Here is a 22,086-nt window from a genome sequence, read left to right as displayed (position 1 = left end):
TCATACTTGCTAAGGATATAATTTATTTCTTTATCTTTAAAATTAGTGTTTAAGTGCAACATTTCCTGCCTTTTGAAAGACCATCTAAAGTAGAGATTTAAAAACTCTCCATAGGATGGTAAAATAAATATATCTGAATTACTGGGGTTATCAGTAGGCTTTTCAAAGTATTTATTCCTTGTTTTTCCTATGTAATTCATTGCTGCAGAGATAATCTTTTTCATTACTTTTGGGAGGAATGTCTTATGCTCTTAAAATTTTGAGGCCTAAAAAAAGAATGAGAACCACTATTCTAAAGAAAGGTACCTGTGCAGTTCTCAAAAATGTTGCTTATAGAAGCATGTCATAGTGGAATGGAGTGATGTTAAAACATACGTTGCTATGTGATGCTTTAGTATATTATGTATCTTGTTCTGTAATTCTGTAAAGATTCTTTTGGTATTACGGACCCTCCATCTTTGCACAGTATTAATTGATTTTTGAAAATGTATTACAACTTTTTATTTTTATGCAATTTTTTTCCTCCTATAGTTGGAAGATCTAAGGCAAAGACTCAAGGATCTGGAAGATAAAGAGAAGAAAGAGAACAAGAAAATGGCTGATGAGGATGCCTTGAGGAAGATCCGGGCAGTGGAGGAGCAGATAGAATACCTACAGAAGAAGCTAGCCATGGCCAAGCAGGTGGACACACTTTCTTTATTTAATTGACTTTTTGAGTAAATGTTACTTGACAATAAGTTACTGCCAGTAAAATTTGCTTTTTTATTTTGGTCTTTTTTTGATTAATATGTGTTTTTCCTTTTTGTGTGTGTGTTTTAATTCTTACCTTCAAGTCTTTAATATTTCTGTTATTTTGTTTTGTGTGTTTGCAAGGCAGGAAATTTACTGTTATTTAAATGGACAATTATTGAAGATCTAGTCTTTCTTTGCTGACCTGGAATTAAGGGTTATAGTGAATATAAAATGAAAAATAAGATGTAAGGTTTTATATACATTATGATTACAAATATGTGAAACTAAGAAAACTATGCTTATAAATATATATTTCTATGTAGTACATATACTACATAGAAAAACTGTGCTTATAAATATGTGATTTATATATAATAAGGATATAATATATTAACCAATATAGTACATATTGATTAAGCAGTATGTTAACTATGGCTATTGCAGTCATAGAACTACAGAGATTGTTCTCTTCCTCATAATGAATATGTATTTATTTTTAAATCCCAGTGAATTTTTATTAACATTCAGTAATAAAGATACTGAAAATACTTGGAAAAACCATATATGTGTTCTCTGTTAGTACACCTTCATTGTTTCTAAGAAATAGCAATATAACAGTGAGATGGAGTAGGTTTAATGGTAAGTTGATCATGAAGTGGCTTGAAAAGAACTTCATTAGATCCTATACACATTCGTTTTGTTAAAAAGTATAATTTTGGGCCAGGTATGGTGGTTCCTGCCTGTAATCCCAGCACTTTGGGAGGCTGAGATGGGTGGATCACCTGAGGTCGGGGGTTCAAGACCAGCCTGACCAACATGGAGAAACCCTGTCTCTTTTTAAAAAAATACAAAATTAGCTGGGCGTGGTGGCGCATGCCTGTAATCCCAACTACTTGGGAGGCTGAGGCAGGAGAATCGCTGGAACCTGGGAGCAGAGGTTGCAGTGAGCCGAGATCACACCATTGCACTCCAGCCCGGGCAACAAGAGCGAAACTCCGTTTCAAAGAAAAAGTATAATTTTGACTTTTCTTAAATCTGGTAATTGCCACTTTTTTTTTTTTCTTCCCTTTCTCAAGGTAATTATCAGGAAATTGTACTATTATGGGTTCTAGAACAAGTAAAAAGAAAGACACTGTTCTTGTATAGGACGACTCACTATCTTAAAAATGTTCAGTCTTTCTAAGTTTATGTGTTAATGTACTGTGATCTCATGCAAGTGCTTTTTTTAAGTTATGGTTTTGTTTATTTTGGTACTAGACAAACTGGTTTTAAAGTACATGTGGAAAAGTAAACAAGAGTAACAAGAGAAATTGAAAAAGAACAGCTCTGGGGTCTCTTCCATATTTTAAAACATAGAGTTTCTGTAGGTAAAATGGCTTGGGACTACTAGACAGACTATTAGAACTGAATAGAAACTTGAGAAATAGATAAAAGTACACATGATATTTATTATATGCTAAATACATAGTTTTAAATCAGTGGGGAAAAGAAAAACTGATGTGATGGGACAAAAGTAAAAAAAAAAATATTAGAAAAAAGTTAGATACATATTTGAATGCTCTACACTAGGATGATTTCCAAATGGATCATAGATATGATATTTAAAAAAATGCATCCATCAAAAAGCTAGAAGAACACCTTTAAATTCTTTTCTAATTTGGAGTAGAGACCTTTCTATGAATAAAAGGCTAGAAAATGTGAACAAAAAATTGGTAATTTTGAGTTATTTTTTAAAATGCTACAAAACTTCTACATTGCAAAAAACACTGTTAGCAAAGCCAAAAGATTAAATGACAAAAAGTAAAAAATATTTTTAACACTTATTACAAAGAAGGCTTACCTGATACAAAAAAAAAAAAAAAACCTCTCCAAAATAGAGGGAAAAAAACTCAAGAATCCAATGAAAGAATAGGCAAAAGAAATGAATAGGTTATAGAAAGAATGCAAATGGTCTTAACCATATGAAAAGATGCTCAGTCTCACTTATAATGAGATAGATATAAAGTAAAGCTATTATTAGATACCAGTCGTCACCTATCAGGTTGTTACAAGGCTTTAGATGTTTGCACCTGCTGGAAATCCTGTAGATCCAGTATTCTAATTGCGGAAAAGCATGAGAAAATGTGAGAGGTTACCATGGAAATACTCTTAACCAATTACTGCTTGATCTGTTTGTCTAGATTAAGGTAAATACAATTATTGTCTGCTTTAACTGACTTTGAATACAGGTCAACTAATAAGTATCAGACCAACAATTGGTGCCAGTGACTTCAGATAATAGAGCTTTTGTATGCCTAATGACAAAACACAGCTTCTTAAAACTCTGTCACTAAATTAATTTATATCTAAGTGAATGGTGGGAAAGTTTAGTTTCCGGTGCTCATCCATTGAAGTTGGAAGATTCTTCTAAAATGAAATCTCTTCCTCCATCCTTTAGGAAGAAGAAGCACTCCTCTCTGAGATGGATGTCACAGGCCAGGCCTTTGAAGACATGCAGGAGCAAAATATCCGTTTGATGCAGCAATTGCGGGAGAAGGATGATGCAAATTTCAAGCTCATGTCAGAGCGTATCAAGTCCAATCAGATCCATAAATTGCTTAAAGAAGAGAAGGAGGAGCTGGCAGATCAGGTTTTGACTCTGAAGACTCAGGTAATTAAGATGAGTAGAGCTTTCTATTCTATTGAAATAGGGCGCTTTCTACATGACGATACAAATTAAAGAACGATTATTGTGGCATTTTTTTGTGATGGAAAAAAATTTGAAAACTAAATGTTCATCATTAGGGTATTGGTAAGTAAATTATACATCTCTACTGTTATTCCTACAAAAGAGTACAGTGTAGCTGTCAAATATGGATCTGCTAATATGGAAACATGTCTGAAATAAAATCAACTGACTTATTTTGTTACCCTTTTTGCATTAAAGTGTATGTTTACTTGTGTGCCTGTGCTGTGTATTTTAAAAATTTCTGGAAGGCTGCATGAGTAACTGTTAGAATCGTTACCTCTGGATATTGGGATGAGTTGTGGGTGAGGTTAGGAGGTATGTGTGATTTTACTTTTTTTTTTTTTTTAAATTTCCATAGGTTTTGGGGAACAGGTGGTGTTTGGTTACATGAATAAGTTCTTTAGTGGTGATACCAAGATTTTGGTGCACCCACAACCCAAGCAGTGTACATTGTACCCAATGTATAGTCTTTTGTCCCTTGCCTCCCTCTGCCAAGTCCCCACAGTTTATTGTATAATTCTCATGCCTTTGCATCCTCATAGCTTAGCTCCTACTTACGAGTAAGGACATACAATGTTTGGTTTTCCATTCCTGAGTTACTTCACTTAGAATATTGGTCTCCAATTCCATCCATATTGCTGCAAATGGCATTATTTTGTTCCTCCTTATGACTGAGTAGTATTCCATGGTGTGACTTTTCCTCTAGGTAGATACCTGGAAGTGGGATTGCTGAATCAAGTGGTAGATCTACTTTTAGTTCATTAAGGCATTTCCAAGCTGTTTTCCATAGTAGTTGTACTAGTTTACATTCCCACCAATAGTGTAAAAGTGTTCCCTTTTCATCATATCCATGCCAACACCTATTATTTTTTGATTATGGCCATTCCTGCAAAGTGAGGTGGTATTGCACTGTGGTTTTGATGTACAGTTCCCTGATAGTTAATGATGTTGAGTATTTTTCTTATGTTTGTTGGCCATTTGTATATTTTCTTTTGAGAATTGTATATTCATATCCTTAGCCCACTTTTTGGTGGGATTGTTTGTTTTGTTCTTGCTGATTTGTTTGAGTTCCTTGTAGATACTGGATGTTAGTCCTTTGTTGGATGTATAGATTTTTTTCTGCCACTCTATGGGTTGTCTGTTTACTCTGCTGATTATTTCTTTTGCTGTGCAGAAGCTTTTTCATTTAATTAAGTTTCATCTATTTATTGTTTCTTTTGTTGCATTTGCTTTTGGGTTCTTCGTCATGAAGTCTTTGCCTAAGCCAGTGTCTAGAAAGGTTTTTCCAATGTTGCCTTCTAGAATTTTTATGGTTTCAGGTCTTAGATTTAAGTCTTTGACGCATCTTGAGTTGATTTTTGTATAAGGTGAGAGATGAGGATCCAGTTCCATTCTTCTACATGTGGCTTGCCAATTATCACACCACCATTTGTTGAATAGGGTGTCCCTTCCCACTTTATGTTTTTGTTTGGTTTGTCAGAAATCAGTTGCCTATACGTATTTGGCTTTATTTCTGGGTTCTCTATTCTGTTTCATTGGTTTATATGCCTATTTTTGTACTAGTACCATGCTGTTTTTGTGACTGTGGGTTTTTTTGTTTTGTTTTGTTTTTTGTTTTTTTGAGACAGAGTCTTGCTCTGTTTCCCAGACTGGAGTGCGGTGGCGCGATTTTGGCTCCCTGCAAGCTCTGCCTCCCGGGTTCACACCATTCTCCTGCCCCAGCCTCCCGAGTAGCTGGGACTGCAGGCACCCGCCACCATGCCTGGCTAATTTTTTGTATTTTTAGCAGAGACGGGGTTTTGCTGTGTTAGCCAGGATGGTCTCAATCTCCTGACCTCGTGATCTGCCCGCCTCGGCCTCCCAAAGTGCTGGGATTACAGGTGTGAGCCACTGCGCCTGGCTGTGACTATTTCTTTATAGTATAGTTTGAAGTCAGGTAATGTGATGCCTCCAGATTTGTTCATTTTACTTAGTCTTGCTTTGGCTATACGTGCTCTTTTTTGGTTCCATATGCATTTTAGGATTGTTTTTTCTAGTTCCTTGAAGAATGATGTTGGTATTTTGATGGGAATTGCATTTAATTTGTAGATTGGTTTTGGCAGTATGGTAATTTTCACAATATTGATTCTATTATCCATGAGCATGGGATGTATTTCCATTTGTTTGTGTCATCTATGATTTCTTTCAGCAGTGTTTTGTAATTTTTCTTGTCGAGGTCTCTCACGTTCTTGGTTAAGTATATTCCTAAATATTTTATTTTATTTTTTTGCAGCTGTTGTCAAAGGGGTTGAGTTCTTGATATGATTCTCAGTTTGGCTGCTGTTGGTGTTCAGCAGAGCTCTGATTTGTGCACATTAATTTTGTATGCTGAAGCTTCGCTGAATGCATTTACCAGTTCTAGCAGCTTTTGGGATGAGTCTTTAGGGTTCTCTAGGTATATGATAATATGATCAGCAAACAGTGACAGTTTGACTTCCTCATTACCAATTTGGATGCCTTTTATTTCTTTCTCTTGTCTGATTGCTGTGGCTAGGCCTTCCAGTACCATGTTGAATGGAAGTGGTGAGAGTGGCATCTGTGTCTTGTTCCGGTTCTCGGGGGGAATGCTTTCAACTTTCCCTTGTTCAGTATAATGTTGGCTGTGGGATTGTCATAGATGGCTTTTATTACCTTAAGATATGTCCCTTCTATGCTGATTTTGCTGAGGGTTTTAATCATAAAAGGATGCTGGATTTTGTCAAATGCTTTTTCTGCATCTATTGAGATGATCATGTGATTTTTGTTTTTAATTCTGTTTATATGGTGTATCACATTTATTGACTTGCGGATGTCAAACCACTCCTGCATCCCTGGTATGAGACCCACTTGATCATGGTGGACTATCTTTTTGATACGCTTTTTGAAGGTGGCATGAGAAACTGTTAGAATGGTTACCTCCACATATTGGGATGAGTTGTGGGTGAGGTTAGGAGGTAGGTGTTTGTGATTTTACTTTTTACACTTTAATATTGTTTGATTCTCCTTTGTGCATTAATTTCAAAAAAGACTCTTTTAGAATGGCTAGCTGTTCTGAAGGGAATACTCTTGGACTTTTGTTTGAGTTCAATTTATATGCTGTAGTATGAATTACTGGGTTTTAAGCTTTAGCATGTGATATTCTCTATTTTTGGCAATTTGGAAAAGAATCTTTTCAGTCATTTTTCAGACTCTTATTTGAATCTTCCACAATATTTTATATTAAAAATAAAGCTTTCAGTTATCATAGTCTTGATGTATTTTGAAGGGTTCATGGGCAAAATCGGTAATAGTTTGAGATTTCTAACACTGTATTTTGTGGGCTTATAGATTAACAGAATAGTTTTTTTTTTTTTTTTAACTTTTCATTTTTGTTAAAATTTGATTTTCTGTTCAAAGGTTGATGCCCAGCTACAGGTAGTAAGGAAACTGGAAGAGAAGGAGCATCTGTTACAGAGCAACATTGGCACAGGGGAGAAAGAGCTGGGTCTTAGGACCCAAGCCTTAGAGATGAATAAGCGCAAGGTATGATTGATTAATCTAATGATGGTTAGTCTCAGCGGAACAAATAAGTATAACACTGTTGAAATTATAAGTTTGCTTTATTCTTTCAACTTTGGCTAACATTTTGCTTCACTGGGAATAAGAGATGATACAATGGTGTTACTTATTTGTACATCCTACATAGGCAATGGAGGCAGCCCAGCTTGCAGATGACCTCAAAGCACAACTGGAGTTGGCTCAGAAGAAGCTACATGATTTTCAGGATGAGATCGTGGAGAACAGTGTTACCAAAGAAAAGGACATGTTCAATTTCAAACGAGCCCAGGTAAAAGCAGTTGTCTTTTCTTGTCACCTTTTAGGTGTTTTCTGAGGTCAGAAGTGACCCATATCATGAAAGAATCATTAGTCCAGTGTATGCCATTTCCTGCTAGACTTGAGGGAGTTTGTTGAGGGAAGAGAGTAAGTGTTTTCTTCACTGCCATATCCTCAGACCCTTTTATGGTGCCTTGTACCTAGTAGGCACAAAATAAATATTTGTTAAATTAATGAATTAGTAAATTGTTAAAGAAGTAGCAGCATAGCAGCAGTAGAGGATTTTCAAGTTCTCCTATAATGTCTCTATTTTTGTCATGCCAGCTGTTTCTCATGATGTCTTTCAGTCCTTATCCATAAATCTGAGTTATTTTAAACCAGTCTACCTTCAGCTTAAAACTAGTTACCATAAAACAAAGTGGACTGTCCTCTAAACTCTTCTTAGATGTGTTTTCACAGGTCTGAATTGGTAATAGATGCAATTCTAATTTGAGGATATGATATGGTTGCCTGTTCTGAAACAAAAGAAAATAGTCTGCCATTTGCAGTTCTCTACATTTCTACAAGATAATTGGACATAAAAGGACAGAAAGTCCTCTCTTTTCACAACAGAAAATTCAAGTTAGAGCTATTGTTTTTCTCAAAAATGGCAGACTTGGGTAAGCGTGTCTAATAGGTATGCTATCCTACCACAGGAGGACATCTCTAGACTTCGCAGGAAGCTGGAGACCACAAAGAAACCAGACAATGTACCCAAGTGTGATGAGATTCTGATGGAAGAGATTAAGGATTACAAGGTTAGAAAAAATGCCTCAGTGATTTGTTTTTTGTCAAGGCTTTAAGTGGCGTAATAGAATGGGAGAATGATTTACATGATGGTAACCAGAGAATGGTTTATTTTGGCAGGTTGGGGGAAATGATGCTCTTTTTTTAGTGCCTTGTGGGTTCTCTTCTTGGTTGTGTACTATATGAGAGCCATTTGGATCATAAACTTTCATGATTGCTCAAACTCTGACATCTTTTCTTTTTAGGCACGCTTGACCTGTCCGTGCTGTAACATGCGTAAAAAGGATGCTGTTCTTACTAAGTGTTTTCATGTCTTCTGCTTTGAGTGTGTGAAGACACGCTATGACACCCGCCAGCGCAAATGTCCCAAGTGTAATGCTGCTTTTGGTGCCAATGATTTTCATCGCATCTACATTGGTTGATCTAAGTCAAGAGAAGAAGAGGAGCTGGCTAGTCAGGAACTTATTCATTAACCACCAAACCTCTACCTCTTCTCTCCTTGACTGTCACCTGTAGGACAGTTTATCAGTCAACTACCTTTCCTCCACAGACTTTACTTCCAGGCTGTCCTCTTCAATAGCTGGATGACTTTAGCAGAAAGGACTGGTAAATACAAGCCTTGGGTTTCAGAATGAATTAGAAACAAACAACTCTTATTGTCTTCCCTCCCAGTTTTGTTTATTTCCTGCTTTTAGACTTTTCAATGTTTTCTTTTTCCAGCCCACTGTATAAACTTGGATTGTCCATTCCTCCTGAAGAAATCAAGTTGGTATTTTTGATATGGAGAAGGGAACAAAAGTGGAAACATGGCTACTTTTGGGGAGTGATATTTTAAAAAATAAGTTGTCTATGGGCACAAAGTTTTCTTCATTTGTGTAGCAAACTTTTTGTGAATGTGGATTACAAAATAGTATAATTGTGCTACTCTCCCCTGGGTGGTTTGCAGCCCTGATGCAATTATGTCTAGGATGATTCAGTCCATTTCCCATTTACTAGCAGAGTAACTTGTTAAGACCAGCTGACTTTCTTGTTAAAGTTATTTAAGTTTTGAATGCTCTACTACTTCAAGTCTGTAAATTTCTTGAGGCTAGAATACTTTTAAATAATATGACCCTTTGTCTTCTGATGAAATAAAGATTGAAGAGGGTGAGTCAGGACTGAGCTGGTGAAGAAATCTTCTGGGTGTTCTGGGAATTTGATACAGAGAGAACTTGGTGAGCTATGAATTACTCTCAGTCTCCTTTTTGCAGGGGTGGTTGTGATCCCTCTTTTCCAGAAAATTCCGTGGAATGTTTCTGTAGGACTTTTTTCTCCACAAGCTTGAATTAAAGCAGGATTCAGTTTGCATTTGTGTTTATGATTTTTCTTTGAAACTTTTGTCTTTATTGTTACAAGTTGATTTTATACCTGCAGTTCTAGAATTGAATTCTCTTGCATGGAAATAATCAGCTTAGATCAAGAGGTTGGCCTAGTTTAGAGTATTTAGATCTTTGCTTAATTGAAGCACTTTTCTCCTAGTTCTTTTATTGAGTCTATTCTGTGGAAAAATAATGCCTAAAAGATTAATTTATTTGACTACTCAGTTATCTTTCATAGTTCATTATGTGGGGTAAGAGACTATAATTTGTTTTTAGGGGGAGCATATTGCTGCCTGTAGCTTTAGGGTGAGAGTTCTTGCATTATGTGGTGGTGGTTTTTTCTTTTTTTTTTTTTTTGAGATGGAATTTTGCTCTTGTCGCCCAGGCTGGAGTGCAGTGGCACAATCTTGGCTCACTGCAACCTCTGCCTCCTGGGTCCAAGTGATTCTCCTGCCTCAGCCTCCTGAGTAGCTGGGATTACAGGTGCTCACCACCATGTCTGGGTGTTTGTATTTTTAGCAGAGATGGGGTTTTACCATGTTAGCCAGGCTGGTCTCAAACTCCTGACCTCAGGTGATCCGCTTTCCTCGGCCTCCCAGTGTTGGGATTATAGGTGTGAGCCACCATGCCCAGCTGCATTATGTTTTATAGTAACCAGCAAACCAGAGGTTTTATAAATCTCTGGCAAGGGGTTGTGTAAAGTGGATCCCTCTTGATCACCACCTGTCCTAGAAGACAGGTAAAAGCAAATTCTGTGTCCTTTTGTGGTCACCAGCTATAATCAATAGGATTTGCACTGAATTCCACAAAGTCATGTGGTAGGAATTAAGCAATGAATCTAACTAGAGAATCTTACTGGGTCATCAAGAGAGGTCATGGGTCCCTTGACCCCCTGCTCAGCAAACACCCCCACCCCCACAGAACCATCATGACAGGATTAACTCCTGCTTCTGGACACAGTGAGTTTTCATTTATTAATAGGACACTTTCACCTTGCTTCTTGCTCTTCTTATAGGGTAAGCTTGAGCATAACTTGGTTGGTTGGGTGCAGATATACTGCTTGGTCAACAGGTGGTTTGGGCTTGGCTGTTGGCTGTTTGCGACAATTGACTGAGAAAGTCAGCTGCCCAGCGCCAGGGGACCATAGATCCTGTGGAATGTTGTGGAGGAAACCACTAGCCCCATGGGAAGTTGGATTTAGAGGAAGTTCCTCTAGTTGAGATGAGCAGGGAGCCCCTGATCCCAACCGGCTTGAGGTCGCGGCAACACAAGTTGAGCTCTCAAAGTCATTTTCAGATAATAACCAAAAATGATGGTGATTTTTTGGCAGTTGGCTCCTCTCACTACAGAAGAAGTCAATGAATGGGCTTCAGGAATACTCCCAAACTGCATACCAAATTTTATATGTATTGTATGTACATTATTCATAGCTTTTTTAGATCCTAGTTAGCAATCACAACCCTTGATCCATATGAACTTTAAAGGGTAATTTCTTTAAGGTAATGCTCATAAATGCCAATTTCGAAGATTATTGTAGAAGTCCTAGAGACTTCTCATTTCTTAAAAACACTTCAGGCTGGGTGCAGTGGCTCATGCCTATAATCCCAGCAGTTTGGGAGGCTGAGACAGGAGAATCGCTTGAGCCCTGGAGTTTGAGACCAGCCCAGGCAACATAGAGAGACCCCGTCTCTACAAAAAAATTTCAAAAATTAGCTGGCTGTGGTGGTGCACACCTGTAGTCCCCGCTACTTGAAAGACTGCAGCAGGAGGGTAGCTTGAGCACTGGAGGCTAAGTCTGCTGTGAGCTGTGATTATGCCATGTACTCCAGCCTGGGTGACACAGTGAGACCGTGTCTCAAAAACAAAAACCATTTCAGATTTTGTAGGGATGGTCTCTCTGTCTCTTTTTTTCTTTCTTTCATTGTTACCTTGGAAATTTCTTAGTGATTTTGACCAAAGTCAGGTGTGCTCCGAGGCATGCATCTTAACTACATGGCTTGGATCTTACCTTCTTAATTACTATAGGGATCTTTTTCAAAGGTATTGAACTATTTCTGCAATTGTATTCTTACATGAATTTCCATTGTGATTCCTTTTCCTTTTTCTCTGTCGAGATCCATAGGCTTCCTTGTTCTTCAAGGGCCGGAATTCAATGCACATAGTTTAATGTACATGCCACTAGAGTGATGAGTGTGATTTGATTTTATGAAGGTTCTAGACAGTAAATGATCATCAGTCTTCTAAACCTACTGGGATGGTGATGCTTATTCTTGCAGGAAGCATATGCTGCTCTCGTCTTTATTCCCATTGTCATTTGCTAGGGTGTGGAATGCCTTTACATTTTGTTCTTTGAGGGTTTATCTGAGGACTGCCAGATAAACCCTAGTCCCAGTGGATCTGCAGAAAAGTTTTGATTACTCATTATTGCAGAAGTCTGCTTGACTGATGATAAGACAGATACACTGAGATTAGTAGAAAAATGGTGGATTATGTGTAGATTGGATTGGGTTTGCACAATAGGAAACCCCTGGCATAGAAATACTTACAAATTTTCTAGATCTTAAAGTTTGGGGGCCGGGCGCGGTGGCTCAAGCCTGTAATCCCAGCACTTTGGGAGGCTGAGACGGGCGGATCACAAGGTCAGGAGATCGAGACCATCCTGGCTAACACGGTGAAACCCCATCTCTACTAAAAATACAAAAAACTAGCCGGGCGAGGTGGCGGGCACCTGTAGTCCCAGCCACTCGGGAGGCTGAGGCAGGAGAATGGCGTAAACCCAGGAGGCGGAGCTTGCAGTGAGCCGAGATCACGCCACTGCACTCCAGCCTGGGTGAGAGAGCAAGACTCCATCTCAAAAAAAAAAAAAAAAAGTTTGGAAATACTTAAAAAGTTGTCCTATCAGAAAAAATGAGCTTTACCTTCTGGGATTCCTGCCCATGTTTGATCTGTTCCAAACGTTAGCTATTAAGGTCTTATTTATAGCCTACTTCTCAATTACTAAAGGACATGGAAAGGACAATGTCCTAACAGTCTAATCCTTAAATATCTAGCAGAGGCACATAATAGTCAGTAAAGGTTTTCATGATTAAGTTAATTCTGCTTCATGCTTCTGCTGCCAGATCTTCAGAAGTCTGTTTTACTGGGCCAATGTGTGATTCAAACCTTATTACTCTTTCTTTTTTTCACCCCCTAAGTAGAAACAATCTTTTCTCATATATTGAGGTAACCCTTCAAATTTGTATTATCCAAAAATATATGACTACAGTTTTAATTTATTTTGTGGTAATAAAAGGAATTATTATGAACTCTAAAACTAACACTTCTGTAGTGGCAACCCATGATAGCTGAGACTTCGCTTACAGCAAGGCACACATGATAACTACTACACTACAGAAACCTGCATAAAGTCTTCATTTATTGTAAGTTAACCTTTTTTTTTTTTTTTTTTTTGCGGGAAGCTATATTCACATTAATATAATAATAATATGCTCTGAGGATATTAGAGCTGAAAGGGAACTCAGACTGTGTCCTTATTCTAGAAGTGAGGAAATAGGTTCCAGGGCCACTCAGTTTAGCCACAGGATTGACATGCTACTATGAGAGCTCCATTGTTCTTTTATCCTAATTGGAGACCTGTACTAATAGAGTACTTGTCATCAGGTAGATAATAAGTGAAAATACTTTCTGAGTCATTTTGAAGTCTTCTAAACACTTACGTATACCTACTGTACTTATCCTTGATCATTCTAATCTAACTAGATTCTTTGCCTGGATTAGAACTGCATTTTGTTTCTGAATTCACTGAGTTCCTTTAGCACCTTGTTGTAGAGTAGAATTGAATCAAGGGATCTTAGATTTCTTCCTGCTCTCCCAATCATATGCATTTGCTGAGTGCTTATTGTGACTCCAGGCGTTGTGTTAAATATATTTCTCATGAAGTCCGACTTGCCTGGGTATGGTACTCCTACTTACTAGCAAGTTACTTCATGTCCCTATGCTTCAGTTTCTTCATTTATAAAATAAAAACTACCTCATAGGGTTGTGTGGAGGATGAAATGAATCATTATACAGGAGACATTCAGCACAGTGCCTGGCACCTAGTAAATGCTCAGCAAATACTAACTTTTATTATTGTTGAGCAAATAAAGAAATTGATAGATCAACTTTTGTTACCATCTACATTTTCTTCCTATTTCTGGGGGTGGGGGGTGGGGGGAACACTGACATCTTCCCTGAAATCTAAGACACATGTTTATCCATGTCTGTCTGTCTCTAGTCTGCCTGTCCTGGTAAATGATGTCATGGCCAACTCATTCCAAAAGTTCAAAAAGTTAACTTAATCTGTTCACTGTCCTACAACTAAAATGCATGTGGGTGACATCCAGCTCCACCTAGTGGTGAGGATCCTGTTCTTTTACTAGTTTTCTCTTCACCTTAAAATCCTTTAGTGGTTCCTGTAGTCTTCGGCACACAAATCCAATTTAGCACAAGTGATCTTGCCTCTGCTTTTCTCTTTCCAGTTCGTATAGTTTGTCATCCACCTGAAACTGCGTGTTCTGTTATATGAAATGATTTGAAGGTCCCAGTTTCTTGATTGCCAGGGTTTCCCAAATTTGGAATTTTGTACATGCTTGCTTTTACTTCAGTTGCCTGTTACCCTCCACCCTGTCTCTTCACCTCACACACCTACACCCACATGCACACACACACACAGTGCCTTCTTTGCTCCAATAGCACCCGATGTGTATTTCTTTATTAGAGTATACACCATAATACGTTGTCAGCTTCTGTCCTTTCATTACACTGAGCTCTGTGGGATCAGAATCTGCTCTTTTTATCTGTCTATTTCCAGCAACTAGCCCCAATGCCTAGGTACAAATAGGCATCCAGAATCTGAATGATTGAGTAATGCAGAAACATCCTTAGGTAAGTAGGTAGTTGAATTAAGTTACAGTGGGTTTACATTTTCATGAGATTTGATTGTTTCTATTCTGAAAGAATATGTGTGAAGAAGGCAACAGGCTAGCAGATTCATGAAGGCAAATTTGCCTGCAGCTAAAACTGCTTGGGTCATCAGAAACTGCCAGTTTGTCTGGGACTGCAGGCCTGCTGATGATTTGTAACTGTGAACTGTGTTTGCATCAGTTCTTGGTTGGACTAGAAAGCAGAAAGAAAAGATGCTGAAATGCTATTTTTATGAGATACAGGTATTACAGTGTTGAGTTCAGTGGACCAATGAAGGTGCAGTTATACTATCCACTTCCCTCTCTGTTCTGTGGAGCTAGGGGCCGTACTGAGGTATGGGAAAGAAGCAATAAGGCAGAAAGACTAAAAGGGGATTCAAGGAAGAATAGAAAATTGTGAGGCAGTGACCAGAACCCTGCATGGTTGTACTAATCTGTTACTATTACTAGTTCTGCAACCTTGGGCAAGTTACATAGTTTCTCTGACTCTGGGTTTTTTTTTTTTTTTTTTTGAGACAGAGTCTCGCTCTGTTGCCCAGGCTGGAGTGCAGTGGCGCCATCTCGGCTCACTGCAAGCTCCTCCTCCTGGGTTCATGCCATTCTTCTGCCTCAGCCTCCTGAGTAGCTGGGACCACAGGCGCCCACCACCTCGCCCGGCTAATTTTTTTGTACTTTTAGTAGAGACGGGGTTTCACCATGTTAGCCAGATGGTCTCGATCTCCTGACCTTGTGATCCGCCCGTCTCGGCCTCCCAAAGTGCTGGGATTACAGGCGTGAGCCACCGTGCCCAGCCCAACTCTTATGTTTTTATCTGTAAACTAGAGGTCCCACTTACCTACTTAAGACTACATCTATAGTGTCTGTCTTGTGGTGTTGTTAAGATCATGGTTTATAGTAAGTACCCAATATATGTTAATTTTAAAGTATTACCTGTTTATAGGTTGTAAAAAGGTCAGACTGAGGGCAGGCACCGCGGCTCGCGCCTGTAATCCCAACACTTTGGGAGGCCAAGGTGGGTGGATCACGAGGTAAAGAGATCGATATCATCCTGGCCAACATGGTGAAACCCCGTCTCTACTAAAAAAAAATACAAAAAAACTAGCCGGGCGAGGTGGCGGGCGCCTGTAGTCCCAGCTACTCGGGAGGCTGAGGCAGGAGAATTGCTTGAACCCGGGAGGCAGAGGTTGCAGTGAGCCGAGATTGCACCACTGCACTCCAGCCTGGCAACAGAGCGAGACTCCATCTCAAAAAAAAAAAAAAAAAAAGTCAGAAGTTGGGGACCATACCTATCTTCTTCACTGTTGTGTCTCCAGCACTTGGCACCTACATGGAAGCTGTTTAGCGGATGTTTGTCGAATTACTAATGAGGGTGATCAGTACAGGATTTTAGAGACCTCTGAACTTGTGCTTTTTCCTAGAAGGTCTATCTCAGATGAAGCCATTTCATGATGCCTGAGCTCTGAGTTTTCTCATTATATCTTGTGTTTCTTCTTTGAACTATAGCAAGGAAACAAACATAAATCATAGCATTAACGGGTCTCCTGTTAAGAAGGAACTGGTATCATGTCAACATTTGAATCTCCAAAGACAAAGCCAGCAGTACATGCAATAGTGAAGTTTCTATCTGAACATTTATTCCACAGTCATAGAAACTGAAGATGGAAAAGACCTGAGGACATCTAATCCATCCATGTGGTTGTACAAGAAAAGTGGCTGGAGCAAAACAGCCCGTTCACTTCATGCTCACAAGACAGCATTTCCGTTCTTCCTGGAGCGGAGTGATTGCAAACACATTAAAATGAAGACACAATGCAAATACTCTTCACAAACCTTAAGAAAATACTTATAAGTACATTATTTTCATAAAATGATTAGTAACTGAACTAAAAAAGAGTGAGGGAATCCTGGATTAGATGGGTAGTTTAGGTGGGTTAAGAAAGGAATAACTAAACAGTATAGATACTAAAGTAGTGTTAATGCCTAGAAAGCAATTTCTGAAGAACTGGATGGGTTTTCTGGTTTTCCTATCAAAAGTATGAGTTGGGAGAAAAAGGCTCTAAAGTAGTTTCTTTCCCCTTTTTTCTTTACCCACACCAAGGAAGTACTTAACTTGCTCTAAGGCTCTAACAGACACAGCACCAACACTGAGAAGTCTGTTATCCAGATGATAAGGTCTGTTCTGCTTGGCACCTGCTCCACTTACCACTTCTCTGGCTGGAAGGGAAGCAGCAGCTCCTGATAGGGTTTGTGCAATAGCAAGATTCGTGAATGACGGAGAGTCATCTCCAGGCACATTAAAGACCTCTACTGCTTGGGTCCCTGTGGCTGCCTCACTTGGCTGTCCTGGTTATTCTTCCAACTTGTTTTTAAATTTTGGGAGATTCCCCTTTCTCCTCCACCTGGAAGCATACACACTCTGGGGCCTTTATTCTTATTTACACGAACCAGGTAGCTGTATCTGTTTCAGCTCATTCGAGCCTGCTTTACTATGTGCTTCCTGTGCCAGAAATTCCCCTTGGAAAACAGGGTTGGGGTGTGTGACACAATGTGTCATATTCCAGGTTTCCCAGCACGAGCGCTTGGAAGAGAATGGAGGCCTTCTTGATCTCATGAAAAGGGAAGACCAGTAGAGGAAGCAAGGTAGCATCCCTTATCTCTTTCTTCTTTACCAGAATACAACCCTCCATGTGAAGGCTCCTGATGTTTGTTTTTGTTTTTTGAGCCTGAAAGGAGTTGAAAGAACAGAGGTGGAGCTGAACAGAAAGGAGGTTTCCAAGGACCCACCATTTCATGACATTTTACAAAACACAATACACCGTTTCACAAATTGCAAAACACTGTTCAATTACTACCAGTAAAAATAACCATTGCTACTTAACATGAAGACTGCTTCGTTTCACCACAAGCAATTATGGTTTTTCTTTATTCAGAACATAGAGGCATTTCAAGCAATGTTGACGGCAGTAATCCTGCCTTCAGCCCCTGCTGCTGCTTGCTGCATCCTGGCCAGTGTTTTGGCCAAGTAGTTCCTCTAAAGATGTTTGAGGAACGTGCATTGGTCATCTACTTCGTGGATATGCAGGACGATCTGGCATGTGATCACCACTGCTCAGAATGCCTCACTAGAGAAGCTTAAGGTAAACCCGATATACAAAAATTCAGACTTACAAAACAGATACATTAAGGGATAATTAATTGCATTACAAAAGGGTGCTTTACTTTACAAAAGGATTCACCTCTGGGTTCCCTTAAAGAGCCAGCTTCTCAAATACAGTCAGAATATGAGCTGAGTTACAAAAATGTCCATGTACATTAGGAGCATGGCTGTAATGTGGATTGAGGTACACCTGTACATCAGCCTTCCGGGCAGCACAGAGGTTCAGGGGCACGCAGAGCATGGTGGCAGAGTCTCCAGCATCCTTAGCTGTTGCAAGTGGGTGGGGATGGCTAAGGGGCAAAATCTTCCAAAGGCAGCTGCAAACCTACTTCTGGGCCTGGGGTGAGAACGTCAGGGGATGGGTGTTTCAACACAGAATTGTCCTTTTCTGTGTTCAGGGCTCACCTGTTTCCTCATTATTGAACTGTTTCATCTGTGGGATTGGTGACCTCTAACTTTGGAGCCCTCCCACATCCGTATCAGTATCTCCGAGCCTCCCTCCACTCCAGGGTTTTCTTAGCCAATTAATCACTAAGTGTTATCTAACTACAGCTTAAGTTGTTATTCCCTGGGCGACTGGGTAGATTTTGGTGGAAATGCAGACATTTCATCCAGTAGTAGAGGGAGAAGTTTTGTGATCGAGACACCTTTCCAATGATCTGCAGCTGTAAAAGAGGAAAGTTCTTGGCACAGCTCCCGAACTTATTGTAGGCATTCAAATTGATTGGGAGTGGAACAATGAGTCCTGGGAAGATAAAGCAAGTAACTGATAAATAAGGAAGTCTTGTCCTAAATGGTGCCCAGGGGTGGGGGTGAGGATGTTGAAGGAGAATCAGCAGATGTGTGCTAAAGTTATTAAAAAACAAAACAAACTTCTCAAACAGGTTTTCTCTTCATGCTTCTCCTCATGCCTGTGGGCAGCCAAACTTCCAGAATGGTGTTTCTAGAAGAGTAATTCTTAGACCACTGGGGATGTTGGCTAACAGTAGGTTTCTGAGCTCACCTCTAGATCTCCACTCCCCACCGCATAATCTCTGGAGAAGGGTCTTGGCAATCTGCACTCTGATGAGTTCTCCACTAGATGACTCTTATCTACATTGGCATTTGAGAACTGACCCATATTCCTTTCCCTAGCTGCCTAAACATTATATGCTAAGAAAGCGGCGCCTAAGCAGAGGGGAGGTTACTTGTATCAGTCTTTGGGGGGCATTAGATGAGGCTGGAGGATCATTAGAGGGACCAAAACCTGTTCATGGCTCCTCAGAGATGAGTGAGTATGAGGATGGGGAATTGACTTAATTTTCTATACAGATATGCAAAGCGCACAGCAAATTCTTGAATGGTCAAAGCTGGTGGTGTTCCCAGGCTGGAGGTTTTGGGATTTCTATGCTAAGCGATGGGTGACTGCTGATCTGAAAATGGCCTAGTGTGTGGTGTGTAGAACATTTCACCCACAGTGTCACTTATTCCATTATAGGCAATAAGCAGGGATATTCCAGGTCCAACCTAAGGCCACAACCTTGCTTTGCCTTTTTCTCTCTTCTTTATAAAAGGCACACACCATAGTGGAGATGCTTAATTACATTAGAAGTAGTCTTATTCATTTTTTAGCCAAATTGCCTTTCTGGCCCAGAGCTTTTGTTCTAAAAGCATGATATGCATTTTTAATGCCTCTTCTGCCTGTCTTCTGTTTCCGCTTACCACATCCCCTTCCCCTTTCACAGTGGCGTGTTAATAAGCCTGTTCTTACTAAACAGGATGGAGTCAGAGATCCGGAACCTTCTCAAAAACATGGCTCTTGCCTAGTCCAATCAATCCTTGACCTTTATGATACGAATGAGTTAATTTTTAAGTACCCCACCCCCAGTGGGAGGTGCTCTGCTCTTACCTGCTCCCCATTCAGAATGTAGAAATCAATCTAGATTGTGGAGTTGTATCAAAAGCTACAACCCTGGATAACCTCGTTCTGCATTATGATGAAAACCAACAACCCGGTAAGACATAAGTATGAGTAACAATTTTATCTCTTGTTGGTAGTGCAGAGAAAGGGCTAAAAACCAGAAATATTACTGTGGCACCTGGTGAAAAGGTTAACAGGAGCTGGGGTTATCTGATTATTCACAGATCTCTCACACAGAGCTTACTCCTGACTAAGATTCTTGCTAGAAAAACACTCCTACCCTGGAGACCTAGGGAGTGAGCTTGAGAGGAGCTGCTGCTGCATTTTAGGCTAGGGAGAGCAGACTTGACCTCTAAGAAGACCTAGGCCTCAGCTTTCCCATACCTTTGTCGGTAGTTACAAAAGAGCATTACAAAGTGTCTCAAGGGCTCAGAGGAAGGTCAGGAACTGAGAAAGGGGAGCAGTGTGGTCACCTAGGACTCACAAGTCCGACTTGTCCTTTGATACTCCTCTAGCTCCGTTTTCCTGCTCACAGCCAGCTGCAGCTCCTGACGGATCACCTGAATCTGCTTCTCGAGCTCTGAGAGTTCCTGCATCACTGAGTTCCGAGATATATTTAGGGAGTCTGCTTTCCCATTGGTGGTCAGCGAGGCAGGGAGCTCTCTTCTCCTTGGAGGGAGGGGGATGTCCTGGTGGATCCGGATGCCCAGCTGGTTTTGTCCTTCCTCATCACTAAAGATGTATTTTCGTCGGTTGTCATGACTCAGATTGGAAGTATTCCATATGGTGAGCTGACGGGGTCCCATATTGGACCTAGGAAACAGAGAAATTTTAGACTTACTTTCCATTCTGCAGCTCTTAAAGTGCTGCTGTTCATCTGTTAGCCGTTTCCTGTGTCAATAATATGGAGCTGGGTGTGCATTTAGAGACGAAGTAACAAAGCCATGGACAGACTCCCTGCTAGGGTGTCATGGGGCAATAAGGAGTCATGAACATTCAAAAGTTCAAGTCCGATGCTGCTCCGAAATTGGAATTGGGTGTCATCTGAAGGGCTGATAGGATGGGGTATGGTACTTTTTTTTTTTTTTGTGAACAACCTCAGGTTGCTTTTAATTTCCTTTCTGCAAGGGAAGCTCAGAAACTAGCCACACCTTGAAACATTTTATGGTTTGAAAGATAATGCTTTAATAAAAGTGAAATCTGTTTATTCACTTGTTGGGTTCTGAGCATCAGCCTGCTGACAGATCTCATAACATGGCTCATCCTTAGTCCCACAGGACCATCCTGATATTTACTACTTGATTTTGGGGAGAATAAAAGCATACAAGCCACAGGTCTCAGCAAAGTATTTCTTGCTATAGGGATGTTTTTTATGTGAGTTGAGAATGACAGTTCAGGTCTGATGCTTAAAAAATTCCAAGAAAGCCCTCAGTTTCTTGCTGGGATAATGAAAGTCGTATACAAAGCAATTTGCAATCCTGTTTTAGGCTTGCATCCTATCACCTACTACCATCGCGGAGAGATGGCTATAGACAGCATGAGAATTATTGCCAAATAGTCACAGGGGGAGACTGAGCCTGTTTCTGGAACACACTTTGACACTTATGCAATAAGAAGAGTTTCTCACTACAAGAACAGATTAGAGCCCTAAGCAGCATAGCTGCTGATTTTTTCTACCATAGGAGAAGCAGAAGGAGGAGTAGGAGGGTTATGACAACTTTTGCAATCAACCACAGGACAAAACTAAATAGAAACACCCTACCAAACCATTGTGTTTTTGTTCTCATTCATGTAACTGAATTTACTTTTTTCCTGGACTCTTAGTTGCCAGGAGAAGGGGACAATCTGGAGGGAGAAGGGGAAAGAGAAGAATAATAAAGTCTCTATGTAAAAGTGGCCATAAACCTTCTTTTCTCCTTTCATTTATGCCCTCTGTGATGTGACTTTGCAGCTTGTACCTCTGCTGAATCTGCTTTCCTCCCTGCTTCAGTTAGGACTGTTCTCACACTTGTTTTGGCCAACAGAATGTGGCAGACATATGACAGTGGCAGTTCCAAGCCTAAACTTTTAAGAAGTCTTGCACATTTCCACTCTCTTGGAACCCTGCTGCTGCAATGTGAACAAGTCCAGAATGGCCTGCTGCATGATGGCAGACGATATGGAGAGAATCCTCAGGCTTCCCAGTTGACCCAGCTGAGGCCATCATAGATCAGACAGCCCTTAGCTGCTTTCCCCCTCCCCCAAAGTTGGCTACAGACATATGAGCAAACCCAGCCAAAATCAGCGAAGCCTGGCTCAGATCAGCAGACTGCACAGCTGATCCATTAATTAGTAAGCACCTTGCTGTTTAAAACATTAAGTATTGGGATGATTTATCACATAGCGAAGACCAACTTATACATGCCCCAAGCCATTGAAACACATACTCCAAACCACCCTGTGGTTCTTTAACATGCCTCATAGTCTAAGTTTTATATAAATGAGCAGAGGGCACCAGAACTCAGTTTTCATGTATCCTGGGCTGGGTAAAAGTTCTGTAATGAACCCACTTATAGCTCCATTGGCTTTAGACCTGAATCAGAGGGGAGATAAAATTTTCCTTCTAGCTTGATAATTCCCTTTAATATTTT

General features: G+C 40.0%; 2 protein-coding genes across 3 annotated transcripts in view; one reads left to right on the top strand and one right to left on the bottom strand.

Annotated features, from left to right (window-relative positions):
• Positions 1–9,424, top strand: part of RNF20 (ring finger protein 20) — a 28,313-nt gene extending 18,889 nt beyond the window's left edge. For both annotated transcript variants that reach the window (XM_025360281.1, XM_025360282.1), the window contains exons 15-20: positions 532–681; positions 3,170–3,382; positions 6,875–7,000; positions 7,164–7,304; positions 7,987–8,088; positions 8,323–9,424. In XM_025360281.1, the coding sequence (XP_025216066.1) occupies positions 532–681; positions 3,170–3,382; positions 6,875–7,000; positions 7,164–7,304; positions 7,987–8,088; positions 8,323–8,499 (909 nt within the window). In that variant the 3' untranslated portion in view covers positions 8,500–9,424. The remainder of the gene's footprint in view (positions 1–531; positions 682–3,169; positions 3,383–6,874; positions 7,001–7,163; positions 7,305–7,986; positions 8,089–8,322) is intronic.
• Positions 9,425–17,439: 8,015 nt separating this feature from the next.
• The window catches only part of GRIN3A (glutamate ionotropic receptor NMDA type subunit 3A), a 165,398-nt gene continuing 160,751 nt past the window's right edge, over positions 17,440–22,086 (bottom strand). The window contains exon 9 of the mRNA XM_025360599.1: positions 17,440–20,269. Within this exon, the coding sequence (XP_025216384.1) occupies positions 19,930–20,269 (340 nt within the window). The 3' untranslated portion in view covers positions 17,440–19,929. The remainder of the gene's footprint in view (positions 20,270–22,086) is intronic.

Source organism: Theropithecus gelada, chromosome 15 (assembly GCF_003255815.1).
Source record: "Theropithecus gelada isolate Dixy chromosome 15, Tgel_1.0, whole genome shotgun sequence".
Lineage (NCBI taxonomy): Eukaryota > Metazoa > Chordata > Mammalia > Primates > Cercopithecidae > Theropithecus > Theropithecus gelada.
The sequence above is the reverse complement of the archived record's forward strand: the minus strand, read 5'-3'. Positions and strand labels throughout refer to the sequence as shown.